This window comes from Falco naumanni, chromosome 5 (assembly GCF_017639655.2).
Source record: "Falco naumanni isolate bFalNau1 chromosome 5, bFalNau1.pat, whole genome shotgun sequence".
In the NCBI taxonomy this organism is placed as follows: domain Eukaryota; kingdom Metazoa; phylum Chordata; class Aves; order Falconiformes; family Falconidae; genus Falco; species Falco naumanni.
Genome location: NC_054058.1, coordinates 36,477,022 through 36,499,586, shown reverse-complemented (window position 1 = coordinate 36,499,586; position 22,565 = coordinate 36,477,022). Strand labels below are relative to the sequence as shown.

Here is a 22,565-nt window from a genome sequence, read left to right as displayed (position 1 = left end):
ATCCAATCGCGAAGGGGGAAGCAAAACTGCCGGCTTTCAAATCCTCCGCCTCCCCCCCCTCCCACTTCTCACCCATCGTCCCCGGCGGTGGCGGCGGCGGCGGCGGCGTGAGGGCTGTGGCGGGCGCCACTCGATCGCCTCACCCGGCAGCCAGCGGCGGGCGCGGAGGTGAGGGGAGGGGCGGGGAGGTGGCAGCCGCCGTTGGTGGCCGGGGGCGGGGGGTGCGCGTGAGGTGAGGCGATCCAGCGGACTAACACACCCACGCCCCCCCTCCTGCCGCCGCCCCGGCTCCTCGCGCCGGGGGGGCGGGGAGGGAACCCCTCGCGGCCCTCCCACGCGCAGGCGGGAGTACCCCCGCGCGGGTGCAGGTCGCGCGTGCCCGGCCGCGGGAGCCCCCTCCGCGTCGCCGCTCTCCCCGCGCGCCGGGCGCCACGCGGCACGGCGGGGGCTGCCCGCGCCTGGGGCGGGAGCGGGGCGGCGGGGGGCCGGGGGGGGCCGCGGGGGCCGCCGCGGGGAGCAGGTGGCGGCGCGGCCGGCGCTCGGCGGCTTCCTCGGGGGGCAGCGGCGGCTCCGCGGGCGGCGCGGCGCGCTGCGGGGCTGGCCGCGGGGTAACCTTGGGCTGTCACCCGGCGCTGCCGGGGCCGGGCCCTCCGCTGCCGGGAGGGCAGAGCAGGCCTCTCCTCAGGGCAGCGCGGCAGGTAGCCGCTGCGGGGGCTAATTAAAACGTTCGGCTGAACCAGCTTTTTTTGACCGTCAGGAATCTTCGTACTGTCCCTAAGTAAGGAGGAAACCGCTCTTCAGGCGTTTCCAGATCTTGGTTTTATTTCCCAAACATACCCACTCTTCAATTTAATTTTTTTTTTAAAGCTTTCCCTGGGGAAGAACTCGAAGTGAAGAGACGTCTGGTAGGTTGATAACTGGGTGTGGTCAGCATGTTGGCAATAAAGCGTGCTCCGGTTTGTGGTGATGAAGTCCTGGTGTTGAAATTAGGAAGAGCCTGTGTGTAAGGTAGAGACAGTAAAAGGGGATTTAAGGGAAAGAGATGCAAAGGGAGTGCGTACGCCTCTAAAGTATGGAAGAGCACCATAGTAAAATAGAACTAACTTTTTAAACAGTAGAGCGATAAGGTGTTTAAAAGCAAAACTAATAGTTGAACTAGGTGAACAGATGCCTGGTAGGAGTGGAGTAAGTTATGCAGGTGTCTTTCTACTGGCAGCATCTATGTTAGAGGAGAGTCATCCGAGACAAGTGATGTTGATCAGCTTTGGTGACTTTTTGGGTTTTTTCCCCGTGTCCAAAAGTGACACTAAAGTTAATGAAAACTGAAGAGATTATGTGCTCTGGGAAAGCTGAAGGCTTCACAGCTAGGTATCAGGAGGAAAGTATGCACATCCAACTTGCATTTACGGGGCATTTTAAAACCAGTGCTGTTAAGCACAGAGTTGCAAGTGTATGGAGCCACTTCTAAGTCAGAAAAGAATGGAAGGGAATCGGTTTGCTCTTGTAGGAATGAACCTTTATCCCTTCTGACACCTGAAGTCTGTTTTATAAGTATGTTGCTTCTAAACGCTAGTTGTATGTAGTCTTTTACGCCAGCAGGGGTTAAGAAACATGCTCCATTTATCCTGCTGAATGAATGGAGGCCAGTTACTTCATGCAGTGATTGATGTTCATTAAATAATGGTATGCAGATGCTAGTAGACATGGCTAGCTTCAAACTTGTGCCTCAAGGCAAAATGTTTGCTAATCAATCATCAGTGTAAGATCATCCCGTTTAATGAGTGTGATGAATCTGTGTGGGACATCGGAAAGGAAAGAGAACCCACAAACCTGATGATGTTTTCAGCAACTCAGTGTTTCTAGAACTGTGCTGACAAGGGCACTGCTGGGGATATCACTGAAACGGAAAAACAGCTGCTTTCATTCTAGCTTGCTTTGGATAACAGGGGAAATGTGCAGCGTGTATAATTAAGGGATGGGGTTTGGGGACAGAAATGTTATGTTTGAGTTGTAAAATTGTTGTGCAAAGAGTAATGTCTTAAAGTGGCCTTAATCCATAGTTTTAGGTACTGGTTATTTATGGAGTGTAACAACTCCATCAAAACCCAAGTTCTGTCAGTTTTGGAAGAATCAACACCACATGACTGGCTGGCTTTGGAATGTTAATCTAGCCTAGCTGTCATAAGTGAGCTATGGGGAAAACACTAATGACACTGAAAACTCAATTAGATATCTTGGGAACAAAACCCACAGTGTTCAAATAAATATAATTATTCATACAGATTATGTATTGTAGTTTGCTTTTCTTATGTTAATGATTTCTTTTAATTGGCAGCTCTTAGCACTTGGAAAAGCAGGAAAATGGCATCAGAAGACATCACTAAGCTTGCAGAGTCACTTGCCAAAACCCAAGTGGGTGGCGGACAGTTGAGCTTCAAAGGCCAGAGCCTTAAACTCAATACAGCTGAAGATGGTAAGAGAAAATACCCTTGTGTTTGGGAAGTGTCTCCCTGAAATTCTGAAGTCTTGTAGTAAACCTGATGCTAATTCTGCATGGACAAGTTGTCGTAATACTAGCTGCAATGCAAGGGTGGTTTGGCTACAGCCGCTTCTGATAGCGGTGTTGCCTTCCCTTCTTGTGCCCTGCTTTGATGTGGTGGTATTACAGTTGGCAGTATTGGGGTTTTGCTCCCTGATGTGTAGTTCTTGTTTTCTTGGTGAGAACACAAAGTCTTTTAACAGTCACTGTGCATTAGAAGTCGGTGCTTCTTTTAAAAACAGTAAGCAATTGGATAACAGCTCCTCAAACAAGTAGATGCTTCGAAGACCTGCACAGAGTAACAGGCTGATATGTTAGTCTGCTGCAGTAGTCCAGTTTCTTTCCAAATTATGACCAATTTGTTAGACTTTTTTTCTGGAATATCTCTTGCTGGTACACAGTTAAGACAGCCTTGCAGTGGCTGCTAGTATAGTAAATATCTGGAGAATGTGTTTATAGTCTTAGATCAACATTTCTGCCAGACCAAGAAACAGCATGCTCTTCAAAGAGGTTATTTGCTATAGTGCGTACCTCTTTCATTGATTCCAAAGGTGGTGCTTTTTTATATGCTGTTTTAGTAGTGCAAAGCCACTGAACTGTGGGGAAAGTCTTTGGAGCTTGGGAATAACACGTGCCCATTGATACAAGAGTCTGCAGCCTGCTCCTGTGTATTGCATAGGATTACTGTAGAGTTAAATTGTTCCACCCTGACATGTTTGCTAAATAGGCATCTACTTCTGTCAGCCAGTGAGAACTTCTTCCTGTTGATGTGGCATCAATTCTCATCAACTTTAAGCTTAGTCCTTGCATCTTTGTAGACACATGCACTCTAGCTCCTAAACAGTGTGCTGAATGGCAGAGGAATCTTACTTAGGAAGTAAGGAAACTTACTCTTGCAAATAGGAGGATGGCTATCAACAGTACCAGAAACAAATTATGAAAAGGCAGGGTGGGGAATGGAGAACACTCTCTATTGACCTGACACTTTAGCTCTGCTGCTCCTGTTGCTGTTCCAGGATTCTTTCAGATAATGATCATCTGGTTTTGCTAAGGGTAGGCTTGAGCAAGTATTGCTGCATCGGTGTTACTGTGGTACCTGAGGTGATAGTTAAAAGACCACTAGACTATATGCTTTTTGCAGCTGAAGAAGTGATCAAGCAAATTGAGGAATTTGATAGCCTGGAAGCATTGCGTCTGGAAGGCAACACAGTGGGTGTGGAGGCAGCAAAGGTCATTGCCAAAGCCTTGGAGAAGAAATCGGAGCTCAAGGTGAGATCCTTGAGTGGGAAATGGTAAAGGGGAAGAAGTAATGTAGAAATACTGAAGGCCTATCTATGCTCTTCCTGCAGTAGCCTGCCTTGAGTTAGCCTCAAAGCTTGCTTGGTGGCTCTTCCAGTAGGAAGAAGAATCATAGGAAAACATGGCAAAACTTGGGGACTTTGGGATAGTGGGAACACTTTCTGCATTGGTAACTCTTCCCGTTTAGAAGGCTTCTAGTCTTAAAGCTGGGAAGCTGTGCAAAGAGCCTCTCTGCAGAGGCAGCATCTGTAAACAAACTGTGGCAACAAAACATAAGTTCTAATGGAAAGCTGGATGAGATCTTCCTTCTGGAGAAGGGCTGAATAGGGAAGAAATAATGTAGAAAATGCATCAGGAGGCTTTTCTAAGCTATGTTTCCCTACTATTGTTCTAGCCTAATGCTAGGAGGATGCTGTGCTGCTAGAGGCACTGTCCATTGCAGGAGAAGAGTATGAAATAATGATTCATGTTAGTCACCCGAAGGTGGCTTTTCCAGCCAGTTCTGATTGTTGAACTCCATACCTTAGTAAAATCTGCATTCCTAATGTATCCTTCAGTTTCCTGCTGATTTTTCCTGTGGCGATTTTCTCAGCAGAAAATAATTCCAGCTTGAGTACAAGCAAGCAGTCTTGCATAGTGTTATTTACAATGTGCATTTCAGTGGATTTATGTCCTTGCAAGTGAAGTAATTGTAATGTTAGTTCTCATAGCTCTTTAGTACAATCAAATGACAAACCCAAGGGAAGGCAGACAGTATTAAGCTGTCCCCAGTAATATAATGCAGCTTGTATGTGTAAACTTCTGTACAACTGTGTTGTCCTAAATATTTTAATGGTTTCTATCTGTATGTTTCTTATTTTAGAGGTGTCATTGGAGTGACATGTTCACAGGGAGACTAAGGTCTGAGATACCTCCTGCTTTGGTAAGTGAAAACTAGATCTGAGACTTCTGACTAATATAACTTCTTTTCTCACCTTCTCATGCTTTTTGTGGGAGTATGATGGGTTTTTTTAGCACAGAGCTGATCTTTCTCTATGCTCTTAATGCTAAATGTCTCAGGTGAGTGATTCTTTTCTGCTCCATTTGTATGAGATGGAGAAGAGTTGATAAAAGGCCAAATGCAAGTCCAAACTATTGAAGAAGCCTGTCACTGGATAGAATGGTAACTAAGCTTTCTAAATAAAAGGACATGGCCATCTCTTCCAAGCATATTACAGAGCTCCCTGCCTACTTGAGTCCAGTGAAGCAAGAGCATAAACTCAATAGAATGAAAATTATTTTTAGCAGGGTAAAGGGGGAAACTCATTTTGAAAATCGTGTATTTGACCTAAAGGGCTGGGATAACTTCTTGGTAATTGCCTTATGGCTATCTTTAGCTTAATTTACAGCTAAAGCTGGAGAAGTTGTGCGAAGTTTTGTTTCCCAATGCAGCTTTGCCAAATGTCTTCAAAGTGGAAATTTTTTGCAGCGTCACTGTCATACCTAGCTGCTGCAGTGTTACTGTCACTAAAAGTCAATCCACTCCCTCCTTCCCACCCACTGCCATCTGTTACCTTGCAGATCTCTTTGGGGGATGCACTCATCACTGCTGGAGCCCAGCTGGTGGAGCTGGACCTGAGTGACAATGCCTTTGGGCCAGATGGTGTGCGTGGCTTTGAGGCACTGCTGAAGAGCCCTGTGTGCTACACCCTACAGGAACTCAAGCTCAATAACTGTGGCATGGGCATTGGTGGTGGCAAGGTAAGGGCTGTCTCCTTTTTAGGAATGAGGTCAGAGCCAGGACTTGGCTTCAGACTACCCTATGCGGAATCACAGAATGGTTGATGTTGGAAGGGATCTTTGGTGATTGTCTAGTTCAACTCCCCTGCTCAAGGCAACTAGACAAGGTTGCTCAGGGCTGTGTCTAGTCAGGTTTTGGATATCTCAGAGAATGGAGACTTCACAGGCTCTCGGGGTAGTCTAATCCCAGTGTTTAACAACCCTCATGGTAAAAAAAATTTTTGTGTTCAAATGGAATTTTCTTCACACTGGTTTGTGTGTCACCACCTTCTTCATCCTGTTACTCTGGCTTTTCTTACATATGAATAAGATCTCCCCCAGAACCTTATCTTCTCCAGCCTTAGTAATCCCAGCTTTCAGCACTTACCCAGTGTGTAAAAATTCTCCAATTCCTTAATCATCCTGGAACCCTTTAGATTCACCTTTGTATGTCTATGTAGAAGCCTGTAAGTGGACGCAAGTACTTGAGTGCATTTCACAGGGCTGAGTGTAGGAAAAGGATCGCTTCCCTTGACTAGCTGCAAGTGATCTAGGTTATTCCTCCCCACTTGAAGGAGTTTGCATTTCCCTTCAGCTTAATGAGACTGTTCATCCTTTTCTCCAGTCTTGAGATCCTTTCCCTCCACATGTTTTCATGGGTAAATTTCTGAAGTATGAAAAGCTCATCTGTTTTTCCAGCATAGGGAAACGGGTTCTATCTTTAAAAGTTAGATTCCATGTCAAGGGAGCTAGTAGGCTTGCATTTGAGAGAACAGTATTACTGAGCCTGCTGCTAAAGAGATGCCTGTTGGATGAGGCAGAAAACTGGGACTATCATCACTAAGGCCCTACATGTTTGCCTGTTTAAGAATCAAATGTTCTTAATGGAGTCAGTGTGTCCTAGTGTTGCAAAATTATCACTTGCCTAAGACCATAGTGTGCAAGTATTGTAGTCAGTGATAGTGTATATCCCACTGTAGAAGTGGGTATGTTTCAACTGTCACTGAAGTATTTCTTGAGTTGGATATACAAAATACACTTGGATTCCTTCAGAATGAGTTGCTGAGGCAGTATAAACTGCTTGTTTTATCTTTAGATATTGGCAGCTGCTCTGAAAGAGTGTCATAGGAAATCAAGTGCCCAGGGCAAGCCTCTTGCTTTGAAAGTATTTGTAGCTGGCAGAAATCGTCTGGAGAATGATGGTGCTACTGCGCTGGCTGAAGCCTTTGGGGTAAGTACCAAACCAGAGCTTCTTCACAGCAAACTGGAGCAAGGTATGTTAAGTACCAATGTTAAAGGTAATGCACACAGAGCTTGCCTCAGCTTGGAGGCAGTGGCTGGTTCTTGGTTGACTAAAGTCTTGATGTTTGCTGAAACTGGAATCTTCAAGTGCAATTAGAATTGATGAGTGAATGTTTCTGTGACCTAGGCTTCCAAACACATAACTAGTGGCTGTGTAAAGTAGTGGCTTGAGGGAGAAATAGGCATCTCCTGAGTAACTTAATAGTCATCCTATTCCTCCTCCTCCCGCTGCTAATTTATTTGGCACTGGGTTGGGTGTACCAGCTGACCTCTTGACTGCTTTGCCTAGTTATTCAATCATCTGGCAAAAATGTAGTGGTTTTGCTAGGATCATCATGTAAGGGCTTTAAATGCTATGTAGCCTTCTCTAGCTGTCACTGACCAAATTGCACTTTTGTTGGAAGAAGAGCATTCGTTGTGGTTGGTGCCACCTAATTCCCTTTTCTTTCCCCATTGCAGCTAAAAGTGACTTCTGAATTATAATGCATATTGTTAGGTATATTAACAATGATATTACAGATTATAGGCTGGTTTTTTTGTAGAGCTGCTGGATGTGATTTTGACCAATTGGTGATCGTGGCAAAAATAAGACTTCTTAAATACTTAAGGTGCATAACAAAGTGGCTCATGAGAAATTCAGACTGAGTGGCACTACTAAAATGGCATTCATTACTGTGTTTTGTGACACGCTGTTTAGTCCATGAACAGTGTTTATACTAATCTTCTTACTGGTTTGCTTCTGCAGTCAGGGCAAAATCTAGAACTTAATTAGAAAAAATGCCATATCCATTGATGTTGCTTGGTCTATTTCAGTGTTGTTGAGCCCCAGGTGAAGAGCTCTTTTTTTAAGGCATCTAGAGCAAGCATGCTGGGAGGGTGCTACTTGTGACTTAGGGGATTGTGTTGATCTGATTGCCATTAGCCTGCAGTTTTGCTTGATTTGTGACATAATTGCTAGTAAATAATTCTGTGTAGAAGAACTAATGGAGTCTTGAGTTCAAGGGAAAATAAAGCAAATACTAGAGTGGAGCACTATACCGTGTTGAAGTATGTCTCCTAGAGCTTTTTTCATGTGCATCCTTTCCCAGATCATTGGGACCTTAGAAGAGGTCCATATGCCACAGAATGGAATTAACCATCCTGGCATCACGGCACTGGCCCAGGCCTTTGCTATCAACCCACTGCTTAAGGTTATAAACTTGAATGACAACACCTTCACAGAGAAAGGAGCTATGGCCATGGCAGAGGTGAGTTGTTCTAAGCTTTGCTTTGGGTTTGTCTTCTGCCTCCCAGTCTTCTCAAATATAGCTGGCATTAGCGCCTCTGGGTTGGTGGAGCCACATGCCATGTTGCAGTGGAAAAGCTGGCCTTCCAGGAGTAATAGGACATTCATTTACTTGCATGTCTGTATTTTGAAATATGTGTTGTCTTGCAGACTCTGAAGGCACTTCGTCAGATTGAAGTGATCAATTTTGGAGACTGCCTGGTGCGTTCAAAGGGCGCTGTTGCTATTGCTGATGCTATTAAAGAAGGGCTTCATAAATTAAAGGTATTGTTGTCTTGCTGTTCAGCTTTGAATCTGTTTTGAAAATGCATAGTTTCCCATTTCATGTTTTTCTGTCCATTCTCCTACTACTTCTGATTATTTTAAAGTGGGATTCACTTTGGTGCAGGCTCAGTATTCACAACCCGAAAGCAGTAAGCTGTATTGTAGGTCAGTGGTATTGCCGTGTACGCCTAAGGCTGTTCTACATGGAAGTGTACCAGTGGTCTGTTTAGACTCAGCTTGATGTATTTTTGAAGTTGTTGGTTCAATTCAGCAAGTGCTAATCAAGAAATCTGACAATGGAAGTATCTGCTTTTAGAACTTCTTAGAGGGTCATGAGTGGGAACAGAGACTTTCCTCTTAAAGAGCTTGTAATCTCTAGCATTTCTGAGTTCATGTTTTTTCTTAGGACACGTATCAAAGGTCCAAATATTTTTAGGGTTTTGGCAATACCATAGCCTCCCACATAAGTATTTGCACAGGACTTCAGTTTGACAATGGTCTAGACAGGCCTAATTCCAGCCAGTAATATAAGTAAGCTAGGATCTCTAGAAACACCTGCCATGCATCACAACTGCACTGGGACATATGCTGAACACATAATTCCTAATCTTGCAAGTTTACAGTCAAAGACAAAAATTCAGCTTGCTAATACTTATTTATGTATATGAACCTGGTACTTTAGGGTGTGAGATCCCTTGCTCAGGCTTCTGCTGATTCTACTGGAGCTTATCTGAATCTCCCAGGAAAACTTAAGTAAGGATTCTAATGGGGGTATTGAGATGAACAGCCAGAAGTTAAATCCTTTTTTCTAGAGCAGAAGTGGCTAAGGGAAGGTGGCATGAAGCAATCATAGCTGATTCATCCTGTTCAAGGACTGCTTCTCTTTTGCTGTTAATATTAAATCTCTTATCAGGAAAGGACTGAGCGCAGTGTGGAATGGTGGGGGATGATGTCTGGCTGTTCGGTAACTTTACTCTTACTAGTTTGTCCACACTGTTTCTCTGCTGGCTGTGTTTATCAGAGGTAGTATCACTTGTAGTTTGTTTTCTGAAGGCCTTAACTTCCAACTGAAGTGTTCAAAAGCAAGTATACAGTCCATTTAGGATAGTAACTACCTTTCTTCAATAAGACTTACTGGTGTGTGAATTCTGGAATGCTCTTGAATAAGTGAAGGTCTCCAGTCAAATGATTACTAAGGACTGAAATGTCTGCTACCTTCTAGGGCAGCAGTCAGAATGGTGTGGTCTCTGTAGCTATTTTAGTAAAATGGCTACCTTCAGTAGGGCTGCTCTTAATAACACTGTTTCAACATGTCTGTGTTAAGTATATGAAGTAGGAGTAGGTGTCGGGTATTATTTCCAATTAAAAATACTACTTTTGGTAGGAGGGTCTTCAAATGAGTCTTCCCTGAACACTTGTGAGCACATTAAGCATATCGGGATGGTAGATGTTAATAGGAATTGTGCAAAACAATGTTCTGTTTCTTAGGAACTAAATTTGTCCTTCTGCGAGATCAAACGAGATGCTGCTCTGACTGTTGCTGAAGTTATTGAAGATAAGGCAGAGTTGGAGAAGTTGGATCTCAATGGTATGTAAATTTGTTAGATCAAAGTATGTCTAGTCTGATCCCAACAAGAAACCACTAGGAGGAATGTTGACAGTATCATATATTCTAGTCTTGCAATTGTCAGCATTTTTTAAAAAAAAGTACTCTGAGCTGAACTTGGATGACCTTGGGACAGGAAGCAGTTAGATCCTGGAGGTTTTCTTAAGCCATGAACTCAATTAATTGTTAAAGTTAAGCAGTTTCAGTATGTCTTGAGGTGCAAAGATTAGCCTAATACCTGTAGCTGTTTTCAGTAAAACTTTACTGGAAAATTAGGGGGTTTGCTTGTTTTCAGCTATTGTGCAATGCTGCTGAAATTTATTTAACAACTGTTTGATTCTGATAACTGAAGACTGAAGTCTGCATTGCTGCCTCTAAGGTGTTATGTAGAAATGACTGACAACTTTTCAATTTCAGAAATAAGAGAGAAACAAGAATGTATGTAAGTTCATGAGGCTTTTGCTGTATATCTATTAAGTCTGCTTCCTTTCTTCTGTCAATCCAGGTAACTGTTTGGGAGAAGAGGGATGTGAGCAACTCCAGGAGATCCTTGAAGGCTTCAATATGGCAGCCGTGCTGGGATCTCTGAGGTAAGCAGCATACCAGAGTTTAAATTGGGAATTTTCTGACAATTCTCATCAATGTTTTCATTCACCTACATCTTAAAACAAGAACTGTAACACTCAGAACACTGGTCTGAGTGTGCAGTGTGCACAGTTGACGGGTTCCATAAGCAGGATAAGCCTTGTGTCTTCTTTTCATTGATGGACTTAGTTATCTATTGCATTCCTTGCTCTTTGCTTGCCATTGTCAGCTGGGTGGCTGAAGCCTGTGTTATAGATGGAGATTAACTTCTTGCAGTAATACTTGAGGGGAGATTGCTTTTTTGTTCTCGAAAAAAGTTTCGAATTCAATTGTACAGGAATTACAAGTGTGTAATTAACGTAATGTTTTAATCAATCCTTAGTGATGATGAAGGGGAAGAGGAGGAGGAGGATGAAGAGGAGGATGATGAAGAGGAAGAGGAGGAGGAGGAGGAACAGGAACAGCTAAAGGAGATAGGACAGGGAGAACAGGAGTCACTGACTCCTAAGAAGATAATTGATTCACAGGTAAGCTTCCTCAGCTGAAAAAGAGTAAAAGAAATGAGATCTGAAGTGAGTCTGAACTTGGAGTGCTGGCAGGCATTCACATTCCCTGTGGGCTGGCACTGTAGAAACAGTCAGGGAGATAACACAGGAAGAAAACAGATGACTTGCACACTTCAATAAAACATATTTATGTGCACACATACATGGAGGGAAAGGCTTTGTAGCAGTTGTAACAAACGTGTAGAAAAGTGGTGGAAACATTGTAAGTGCAATGCCGTGCAGTTGTGCTAGCATGTTCTGGCTGTGCCAACTCTGGGCTCATTCCAGCCTCAAATAGTTTTCAAACAGAACAAATCCTGACCTGATGTACCTGTCCTATGTACCCTTGCTGCTGAACCAATTTACTTTCAAGACCAAACTTGAAAAGGTTTCTGCCTGTTTTAGGATTCAACTCCAGTGCCATCTCCTCCTGTGGACATTGCCACATTCCTTGCTTTCCCATCACCAGAGAAGCTGCTGCGACTAGGACCAAAGTGTTCCGTAATGATTGCTCAGCAGGTAGGTGAGCTTCTGTGCTTGATTGTCTTTCAGAATCATTTAATCCCCAGAGGTGATAACTTTCTCTCTTGAGACTTAGATTTGTATCATCTCCCCAGTGATCCTGAGGAACCTTATGTAAGCAGATGATGCAATTCATCCTTGTACTGGCACCAGAGCTTCTGCATAGAGTAACTTTATTTCAGTATTGCTTACACCTTATGATATGGCCAAGGAAAAATTAATGTCATTCATCTGAAGGATGTAATTCTTGTCACAGCCCTAGCAGAGACCCATCTTCTGTAGCTGGTGAGCAGTGAACTGAACGGTCCCTGTTTTTTTTTCTTCTTTCAGACAGATACAGCTGATGTAGAAAAGGTAGTTTCAACTCTCCTAAGGATATCATCAGTCTTCAAAGATGAAGCCCCAGTGAAAACAGCAGTGCATGAAACAACAGGTGACTGGGCCTTTCTTCACTTAGTGGTGTGACTTGCTTCAGTGTCAAGGACACCACTGCAGTGCAAAGGAAGGCCCCTGGATCAATGGGCCAGGCCATTGGACTGTTTTGTTCCCATCAGTTTGCCTCCCCCCAGAAAATGAAGTACCAAGCTGTGCCATGCTGTTCTGTGGAGTGACAGTAGAGATTCATTCTGAACTCGGCATATCTCTTCCGAAGCTTGATGCTGAGTGTTTGTTGTAGTTGCTGTCTTTAGTGGATCTATGCTGCCCTTACTGCATCTCCTTGGTGCTAGGCTGTCAACAGCCAGTAGTTCTGTGTTCCAAAGTCAGTTACTTTTTCAAGGCTATTTATTGAAAAAGGGTTTTCCAGGAAGTAGTCTCTCCAGCGTAGTATTAAGAGAGTGTAAAGAGAGACCTCTTAGTTAATGTCTCTTACCAGTCTGAAACATCTTTAATTTCTTTAGGAAGGAGAGATTTGCAACATGGGGCATGGCACAGAAAATGTACAGGCAAGGGACTGTTCCTCTCTGTATTGTGGAGCAGTGATTCAATTAGGTCTGATTATTGTGTGGACTAATAGTATCCCTTCATGTTCTCACTTGGAAACAGGAATTTCTGAATGATCCTAGGCATCTGACCACTGACTTCCAACTTTTTCAGTCTCTCAGCGGTACAGTTCTCCCATACATGAGCTACCTAACAATATTGTCCAAAAGAATTGGATCAATTATATTTAAGACCACTTAGTGATTTACTGCAAACAAACATGCATTTCCCTAGCTCAGAATTTATTAGTTTGGAATACATAGATGTGGTGAAACTGTTAGCTGTTATCTGTAAATCAGTAATGTAATGGATCTGTACAGTTGGTTACAGGTCCAGTTAGCCAAAAATAGTCAGTTGGCATCTCTTTGAGCTAGTACTGGCCTTGGCTCATGCCCATTATGAGTTGTCTCCAGTGAAAAATGAGCACAGGATATTCCTGTTGTCCAAAGTGTGCTTGTGTATGAATGTAGTATGAATGTGTAAAGAAAAATCTGTTCTTTACTACTCCTGCGGGAAAGGTAGAACCTGGCAATTGCTTTCCAGAAAAGTAAATGTCAGCTGACAGTGAGATCCTGGTTAATGTCTGACACTGTTCTACAGCTGCTCTAGTGGGTTCTGCCCATTCTAAGAAACCAGAATGGTCAGAGGTCAGAACAGGTGCCTTGCCTACTTTACAGACATGAGAAGCTAAAGCACTGGTTTGCCTATAGCTTGCAACATTGTATTTTGCAATATTGCAGAACATTGGTCTTGAGGGAGCCCAGAAAACAGCTGAACAAGCTCTTAAGGTGTCCTTATTCTCTGAGGTTTCAAATGGAAGGTGAATTGCTGGCCTTTAAAATGTTATGGCCCTAACTCTTGTTTTACTTCATCTGATTATATTAATATGTATAAGCATGTATGCACATAGCATGCATGTTCAAATGCATTGAGTAGAGCATTGTGCTGCATAGGACTGAGCTCAAATAGGATCTGAAGCTTGGCAGTGTGGGAATTTGGGGCTGTTTTGTTGGGTTTTTGTTTCTGGTTTTCCCTTGATTAGGCCTTGTACTTAAGGACTGGGTTTCACCTGTCTCAGTGTTTTAAAGATTATACCTAGTCCCTGTAGTGACAACTGGAATCTTAACAGATACCACCTTCCAAAACTCCTTTCACGGTTGATATTCATTGAGGTCCTGTATTGTCAGTCTTGATCTTAGTCTGTGTTATAAATTGAGACCACGCCTAGTCTTTACATTATGCTTAACATAAATCTTAATAAACAATATCCTAGTCCATAGTTTCTTACAGTCTGTAACAGCATCCCTTTTTGTATTGTTTAATATGATGCATTGTTATTTCTTTTAGATGCCTTGATGAGAAAAGCCTTCACTTCTGCCACATTTAATTCAGATGCGTTCATCACAAGTCTCTTGATACACATGGGACTACTTAAGGTGGGGAAGCAGGAAAGAGTTAAGTTATAGTCTCTTTAGGCTGTTAAAGACCAGACTGACTGGGTTTTGGGTAATCATGTTGCCATGGAAGCAGCTGGGTGCCTGTGCATGCCTGATGCCCAGGGACAATGGAAGTCTGCAGGTCCAGCAGAAATTGGAAATTGCAAGGTTGCATTAGGATGAAGGAGGTGTCAGCTCTTTATACCTCTTCTGCTTAATATGTTCTGCTTTCTTGGTCATCCCCTAAAGGTAAGGAGGGTCAGGTAAGGAAATAGTGCTGCTACTGGACTGTGGTGTCTAAAAAAAGCCATGTCCAGGAGTCTAATCTACAATATTGTTAATGTGGTCCTTTAGGGCATCTTACATGATGGCTCAAAAATATATATCAAACTACTTATGCTAGATCGGTAGCATTCAACTTCATGCTTTGGAGTATCTTTGCCAAATGCTAGTGTTAAATATATAGTTACAGGGAATAAACTTCCAAGAAAAGATGGAGGGTCAGTAGGAAACTTGTGTGTTGCATTAGAGTACCTGTAGCTTTACTTTCGGTGGAGTGACTGGGGAGAAGCTTAAGTGCCTTTGCCTACTTGTGCTACAGCAGTTAATGCCTCTCACTGCCTCAAGACCTAGAAGATGAGAATGGAAGCTTGGACCAAGACAATTCTAGACCACAGAACAGCCATAACCTGTTATAGCAGCCTGCTCTTTATTAGGTTTATGGATTTCCTTCTGATAATATCCAGCTTGGGGTACAGACAATGTTGACATGCTTGGCTACATCTTAATTTCCTAAAAATCACTTGTCCAATGAACACAGAGAAAGGTGGTTGGACCAGTGCTGAGCTTCCCACTGCTCAGAACCAGAGATGTTTTTTTGTTTTGCAGAATACTTGTTTTGGGGACTACTACCTACCTCTTTACCAGTACAGAAAACAGCAAATATGCATGGGGCACAAAGCACAGACTTGTGCTTGGGGAGAGTTCTTTCAGGCCAGGAGGTGGCATTGATAGTAAAGCCCTTGAGGATCAGCCAGCTGATTGTCATCTGTGGTATAAGGGACTGTGGATGAACTAGGCATGTGTGGAGAGGGAGCAGCTTCCACTCTGTTCCACACAGCTGGAAGCACATGAGCAACAGATTCTTAGCACAATGAACTGCAAGAACATATGCCTAGGAACACAGGTTTAGAGCCTGTCTATAGAATGAAGAGCTTTAGTTGAAATGGCAGTGGAGAAATAAATGAAAAATAATTTAAGAGTTGGGACATGTAAGTTAGCATCATGTTAGGAACAAGAATAACTTAAGCCTCATGTAATAAGCAGGGAGGTGATTATTAGCTTTCATGTAATTGTGAGACCAGTTCTAGGAATACTGCATCAAGCTCTGGATGAGGCCTGCCAAAAAACTGGAGATGGTATAATAACGAGCTACAGAATAATACAAGAAAAATAAAGCAACTGAATTCTTTTTGAAGTCTGAAATTCCTTGGGAGATGACTCTTGACATGGGGCATTGAGATTTGGCTGTTTCACTTACAAGTTTATTGCTTTCCTTTCCCCGTTACTCCTGCTGTCAATTGATAAATACTAGAATGTTCTTGATGCTGTTTTATTTCAGTTGCTGGTGCTGGGGGGCTATGGAATTGGCTACATTCTGTCTTGAGGAACAGTTGTACTTAATCTAGTGACCAGCTTTCTGCTACAATGTGTGGGAGCACTTCATTCAACAGAATTCATTGCCTCTGAAATACAGTGGATTAGATAAAGTAGTGATTCTGATGTCTGACTTCAGATTCTTGTCCTTTTTCTCAGAGTGAAGAGAAGATCAAAGCTGTCCCAAGCCTCTATGGTATTCTTATGACCTTGAACCATATGGTCCAGCAGGATTATTTCCCTAAATCCCTGGCCCCAGTTCTCTCAGCTTTTGTCACAAAGTGAGTATTGTACTTGCCATGCAGTCTTCTCTGTGGGAGCTAGTGAAACTGTTTGAGGGTTAATAGCTACATGCAAGCTGTTCTGTTAAAGCCCACTAATTACCTGTTCTGAAATTAAGGATTAACAGTTTAATGGATCTCTACTTCTATCTTGCTTACTGCAGAATGCAAGGTTTAGAGTAAAAGAAAATAATAAATATCTTGATCCTAAAGAAGAAAGCCAGCATTGCAGCTGACTGGCTCTGAAGCAGAGACTGCTAATGCCAGTCACAGAAGAGGTGCTCTGAGCTTAGGGAAACCTGCTGGGTTTCTAGCCACTGCTTGAGTGAACTCTGAGTACGCTGGGTCTAACTGTACCCTCTAAATTATCCTTCTGAGTATGAGGGTCAGCAGAGCTCTTCAGTTGTCATGCTCTGTAACACTGGAACACCAGCAGACCAAAATGCTGCAAAACACAAAGATTGAATTTGTTTCCAAATGAAACTTGCTACTGTAACAGCAACAAGGTTAGTGCTTTATTTTTTTCTGAGAACTAAATTGAGAGCATAAGCATTGGAGAAGCTGCTTGTACTGCCTGCCTCTGTTACTTCTAGTATAGGTATAGAATTAACCCTTGCCACCACTAGCTTTAGTTTCTTTGATGTATTAAAGCATAGTGTAGTAAATGCAATAGCTGTAGAAGCCGTATCTCTTCTAGATTAAATCGGTGTGAACTTCAGCATTGATGAGACTCAGGAAAAGCACACCAAATAGACCTTCCCTTAGGAGAGGAAGGATTAAATGCTACTCTGCAGTCAAGAGGAGAAACAGTCCAAAACCATCACCTCGGGCAAAACCAGCAGAGGTCTGAAATCCATTTGGAGCTTGGTGGCTGTATAGGGTGAGAGCAGCTTTTTAACAGGTTCCGGAATGAGGCTTAAGCCTTCCTGATTTTTGTGGTATGGGTAGTATGCAGATGCTTAAGATCTCTTGCTGCTGAAAGGTAGAGACATCAAATACTTGTGGTCAGTATGAGACACGGGTGATACAGATGCAGTCAGATACTGGTAGTCAGTCTTTTCTTGGTTCTCCTGGGGTTAGAAGCAGGCCAGTTTGGATAGGGGAAGAGGATTTTTCCAGGCATTGGTATGGCTGAAGCTGTCAAAGCTGGTGTGTAGCAGTGATATGTTTCCATCAACCAGCCATGCTAATGTCAGGTTTAGAAAATAAATCCACTAGCTTGTTTAGTACACATGTGTAAATGTTAACCCAGAGGCCCGTCTGGTAGAACAGTTTGACTGCTCTCCTGTCTTTGGCTTGGTCAGGCTAAGAATTAGGCACTTACAAGCCAATGACCATATGCTTTACCAACTGTACAAGTATACCTCCAACTCCATCATATGCTTAAGGAAGAAGTATCAGGACTTGCAGTGTGAAGTTGCCCAGACAGATGACTGCATTTCTGCAGTTTCCTTCGTTGCTGCCTGTACCTGTGATCTTGCTTGCAGGCTAAGTAGATATGTACAGCCTTAAATACCAGCCCTAGAATCAAGGTGAAGAAAATGATGGCTTGCTTCAAGCTGGGTCAGGCCTAACTAGTGCCTGATGATCTAAACAAGTACCACATAGTATCTGTCGGCCCCAGCCCTCCAAACAGAGGATTTAAATCACTTGGAGCTGGAAACACAGAAAAAGGGGACTTTGGTTCAGTGCGTTTGACCCTTCTAATTGCTTATGTCAGGTTCCAGTGCCTAGAGTAGCCTCATAACTCAACTTGACATGTCCTTTTAGACAAACTTGCTCACAAAAGATGCTTGTGTCCCTCTCTGTGTGTATGTAGGCCTCTCCCAGGCTCCAGGTCTGAAAAATACCAATAAATGTCTTTCATCTGTACATAATGCTGTATATGACGAGTAAAAATCTAATCTTAATTAATAAAAACTCCATTGAATCTATAGCCAGCATTTCACTACAGGAGCGGGAAATCTCTTTCTGAAAGTGTGAGATTGTTCAAAGGTTCTGAAAAATTGTGTGAGAGCCAAGAGCATCTCAGTAGAAGGCAGAACTGTCTGCCTTTGGTATGTAAGGGTGCTAATGCCAAGCCTGTAGTGTCCCTGGTGCTGTGAAATTCTTGGAGCTGAAGCTTCCTCTGATTTGGAAACCCTTCTGCATGGTTTGATATCATGGGGAAACTCAAGTTCTGTGCACCGTAATGAAATCAACACTATGTACAAGCAATATACTTTTATAAATATATGTATGTATTAAAATGCTTTCCATAAGGGAGCAAGGAGAACAAGTATTAAATCCTTTACAGTTGCCTGGAGAGAAAATAACAGTTAAAGAACCACAAAGTCCAGTTAAAACAACTTCTCAATTAACCTGCACCCATTGTCTTTCCGTAGAATTCAGTCAGAATAAAATCATACCCTAACCTTAAATCAAACCTTTAACTGGTTAACTTAGTAATTTGCAGAGCTCACTTGGGTTCTGTTTCTGAAACAAATCTGCTTCTACTCTGTCAAACCCAGGAGTTCTTCGTTTGCAGCAAACTGGTGTGCAGTTTTTCCGATATTTTCTAGGTTTCTCCTTTAGGATTGCAGTTAGCCTGTTTGGGCCTCTAGAGCTGTAAAGTTCTTGTAGCTGTTTAGGTAGAGCTCTGCTGCCTTTTGTTGCAAGGGGCTGGCTTCTGGCATAGTCATTCTCCTTTCTTTTGTGACAATTGTGATGTTATTGGTAGCGTTCCACATTCAAAAATAAAATTGCGGGTAGACTGTAAGCAGCATCCATCTTAGTCTGGTGGTGTGGGTCCTTATTTTCTCTTTTTTTTTTTTTTTGGACACAAGAGGGTGCTGTGAATCCACACGTGCTTTTCCGTAGTTTTTTTAGGTGGAAACACTGGAAGTATGTGAAGGCCTGCCTGCTTGTGACTTGCTGGAGATGGTGGTGTTTGGTTTTTTTCCTTTATGTGTTGGGTTTTTTGGTGATTTTGTTTACTGTTCCTTACTGTTGGATTGGATGATATCACTGGCCTCTTTCAACAGTCTGTAGCACAGAGCAGCAGGTAGTTCTAACTCCACAGCAAGTAAAAGGAGGCTCTTAGTGTTAGAGGAGGCGTGGTGTTAGCAGTGGAGGCTGAGGGAGCATGGCTGTCATCAACATCATCATCCTCTCGACTTCCAAAAACGGGGAGCTGCCCAGGCAGAATCAGCCTGCTCACTGCAAACAGGGCTGGGTCTTCCAAAGATGGGGACTGAAATATCTCACCCAGCCACTTTGAAGAGAAACTGCAAGTTGTAATTGTCCGTCCAGTGTGGGGCATTGAATGGCTCTTGGGGGCAATAAAAGGGGTTAACTCTTCTCCAGGATGTGTTTCTGTTAAACTGCAGCAGACAGGGAGCCCTATACCAAACAAGCTCTGCAGCTATTGCCCATGTACTATAAATCTAGAAACAAACTTCTTGCTTCTACCTGGATATTCCAGTCTTTATTTCGGCTTACACTTTCACAAATTGAGTGGACTTCACTGTTATTAATAATCAAGGTTATTTTTCTGTGCTGCGGTGGGAAAGAGGTAAAATTAATTATTTCTGTTCTCAGAACAGTGGAGAACACTGGATTAAAATTATTGGAGGAAGTTCCCTTATGGGTGGATACAGATGGTTAGTTGTGGTGATGCTTAGAGAACAGTTAGCCTATGGAAACAGAAATATGTGTTACTGGGAGGTGATGGAAATGTTAGGGAAACTTAGCTCTGTGTTAACTTTTCTGTGACTTTATTTCCTTCATCTAGTTTCAAGGAGCAGGTTATTCTGCGTAAGGTAGGCCTTGCTATTGCAGTCTCTGGGCCAGGCCCTTTCAGATGGTGCTCTGCAGGTTCTGTGGGCTATACGTAAGACACCCAGAAAGGTGGCCCAGCAGAGCTAGTCAGGTGTTTCTTGGCCATGGTGGGGAGGGCAGGAGGGTTATAGTGCCTCTTTTAAAGACTTAAAAAGCGCTGAGACCAAACTAATCATTGGGTCCTAGATGGCAGGTGACCTGGTGAGAAGGTTTGAGTATGAGCTGACTTGTCTTCTGTGCTTTGGTGGCCCTAAACTGTGGAGCTATACTAAAAATAATCCTTGCTGGAAGGGAGGAATGGGAATTTTCACCCCCCCCATCCACTTCATTCTACCCAAAATGAGACGGGGCTGCAGAGATCGAACGATCTACTGTTGACTTTTGTACCTATGGAAATAAATGCTCTGATTCTTGGTTGTTGTCTTTCTAACTCAGCAACAGGAGAGTTTTCCACAGCGAGCTCTAAATAGGAAGCAGAGATCAGTGCAGCAATGAGGGAATGGTTTGCAAACAGATAAACAAGGGGGAAAAAATGCAGGCTTTTGGGCATAAGCCCAGTATGTTTGAGATATCCAACTTTGAATGAGCAAATAAAATACTATAATAAGAACTACTTTGTAGCATTTAAATATCTCTCTTGTCTTTTTCACAGACCAAACCGTGCTCTTGACTCCTGTTCATTTGCTCGCCACATGCTCTTACAAACTCTCCACCAGCTGTAAGAGACAAGAGATGTGCTGCTGTGCCCTTCCCTCCTCAGAGGACTTGTCAGCAGAGAACTCAGAACTGCGTGGTGGGAGATGATCCCAGAGCCCATACAGACATGCTGTCCTTCCTTTTTTTTTTTTTTTTTCCCCTCCCCTTCGTAGGAGGTCTGTCCTTCCTTCTGCTTCCATAAACTTGGACAAATCCTGCTGAATGTTTTTTTTTTTTTTCTACTCCTCATGAAGTGACTCCCTGGTCTGCAGGGCAAGTGCTTATGCTAGAATAAGTCAGTGCTGCTCTGAGCTCTGTATGAATTGAAGATTTCTCCACTTTGGTTGCATTGGCAAGGGTGTGCCAAGGCTAACATGGGGCCCAGAAGTGCTCTCATCGGGATCAACCCAGTTGTGTGTGTTTTGTTTGTTTTATTGGACTGACTCCTGCCTGATACCATTCAGCATCGTGCAAGAGGAAGGCTACGTTGCTGCTGCCCCTGCTTCTCTAGGCCGGGGGAGTGCTTGACCCCTTTCTGCTGCTGCCGGCTCAGAGGGGCAAGGTGTGCTCCCCTTTGTTTCTTCTTTCAAGTCCTTTTGTCAAAAGCAGTGTGTGGCTGATCTGTATTTTAATATACTACTCCCTTGCTGCTGTGGCTTGGAATATTTGTGTACTGTGGCTGACCCTGGTGGCCATTGCTTAAGGGAGCAAGCATATTTTTCTTGTAAATTTTTTTGCCATTGCCTGTGTTATTTCCCTCTTCCTACCCTTCTCTTGTCCCTTTCCCTTCTCTTCCTAATTAAATAGGCTTGGTTTGGAAATTAGTACAATTCACAAAATGCCTATGTAATATGTGTGCCCTTTCTCCTCCCTCTGACAAAACACTGGGACTCTGTGCACTGTTCACATGTTTGAAAGCTGAGCATGTGTAAGAGCTTCAAAAATGAGGGCTGTGCTGGTTTTTCTTGGGTAGGGCTGTGCTTTTTTCTTGTGTTGAAGGAGTAGCAGAAGCTGCCCCTAAATCTCTGTATGGAGGATAGTTTGTGTGCCTATGTACTTGCAGTACCTGCCCATACCACTCCTGAGTACACAAGCTCAGAGGCTGGTTCTGCTCCTTCTTTCAAGCCTTTGCAAACCAACACATCTCTTTAGGTAGCAAGGAGTTGTTCCTTTCTTTGTCTTCAGTTGCAGGAGACTCTTTATCCTAACTTAGCTGACCTTACCATCAATATGCAGAATAAATAGGGCTAGTACCAGGAAGCAGCCAAGGAAGTGGGGTTTGCTGTCCCTTTGCTGTGAGGCAATGTGGACCACAGCTGGCAGGGTGCATGTGCTTGGCCAAAATGCAGGAAAAACTGGTGTTAACTCACAGGGTGTGCAGGCACCACAGAGGGAAAAAGGGGCTTGGGGCACTGGATTGGAAAAAAAAAAGTATCTGGCATGTACAAGACCTGCTTGGGGTACTGGATTGAAATAAAGTGCATGGTATGTGCAACACCTACTTGCACACGCTCTCTGCTTGAATTCCTCCAGGTTGTGGTCCTGTTCAAGGCAACCACTGGTGAAACTGGGGTGGCTGTGGGAAGTTTTGTGCAGCTGTGACCCGGCAGGGTCAGGAAAGCAGTGTCTTGTTACTCTGACAGGGGACATGCTGGTCTTTGTGTAAGAGTAGTGTCCCTTCATTAAAGCCCTGCCTCCTTTGCCTCGTCCCGTTATGTTCCTTCAGCTCTCTGTTGCAAAAGCCGATCTATTAAGTTTTGCTACGAGTTTGAGGACAAAACAGCCATAAAAGAATCTGTGTTTTCTGTAAGCCTCGAACCTAGTGTAGCTTTCCTTGAAGCTCCCTTGCCTGTTGTTGCTCTTCATGTCCCTTTGCCCTGGAGGAGGGTCACGGAGAAAAATGCGATGCAGAGACAAAGCCAAGGGTCCCATAAAGCGTGTTGGGGGTGTGAGGCTGTCCAAAGGAGCCTGCAAAGGTCAGAGCGATGCTG

The 22,565-nt window shown here is 43.5% G+C and overlaps 1 protein-coding gene across 2 annotated transcripts; it reads left to right on the top strand.

Moving 5' to 3' along the window:
* The first annotated feature begins 62 nt into the window (after nt 1–62).
* Nucleotides 63–22,048, top strand: RANGAP1 (Ran GTPase activating protein 1). Of its 2 annotated transcripts, XM_040595456.1 has the most exons (17): nt 65–168; nt 868–905; nt 2,336–2,473; nt 3,681–3,808; nt 4,701–4,760; nt 5,399–5,578; nt 6,693–6,827; nt 7,987–8,145; nt 8,334–8,447; nt 9,936–10,035; nt 10,559–10,643; nt 11,021–11,165; nt 11,589–11,702; nt 12,036–12,138; nt 14,034–14,122; nt 15,938–16,059; nt 20,531–22,048. In XM_040595456.1, the coding sequence occupies exons 3-17, from the start codon at nt 2,362–2,364 to the stop codon at nt 20,598–20,600; spliced, it is 1,716 nt and encodes a 571-aa protein (XP_040451390.1). In that variant the 5' UTR covers nt 65–168; nt 868–905; nt 2,336–2,361; the 3' UTR covers nt 20,601–22,048. The 2 variants fall into 2 exon arrangements, with proteins under 2 accessions (XP_040451391.1, XP_040451390.1); XM_040595457.1 differs by lacking the exon at nt 868–905 and having other exon boundaries at nt 63–168.
* The last annotated feature ends 517 nt before the right edge of the window (nt 22,049–22,565 follow it).

Bases quoted from the DNA above. Each gene is read 5' to 3' on its own strand.
- RANGAP1 (XM_040595457.1), top strand. From the start codon at position 2,362: ATGGCATCAGAAGACATCACTAAGCTTGCAGAGTCACTTGCCAAAACC. The intron at 12,139-14,033 runs GTGACTGGGCCT...TATTTCTTTTAG, and splicing joins AGCAGTGCATGAAACAACAG to ATGCCTTGATGAGAAAAGCC. The intron at 16,060-20,530 runs GTGAGTATTGTA...TCTTTTTCACAG, and splicing joins CTCTCAGCTTTTGTCACAAA to ACCAAACCGTGCTCTTGACT.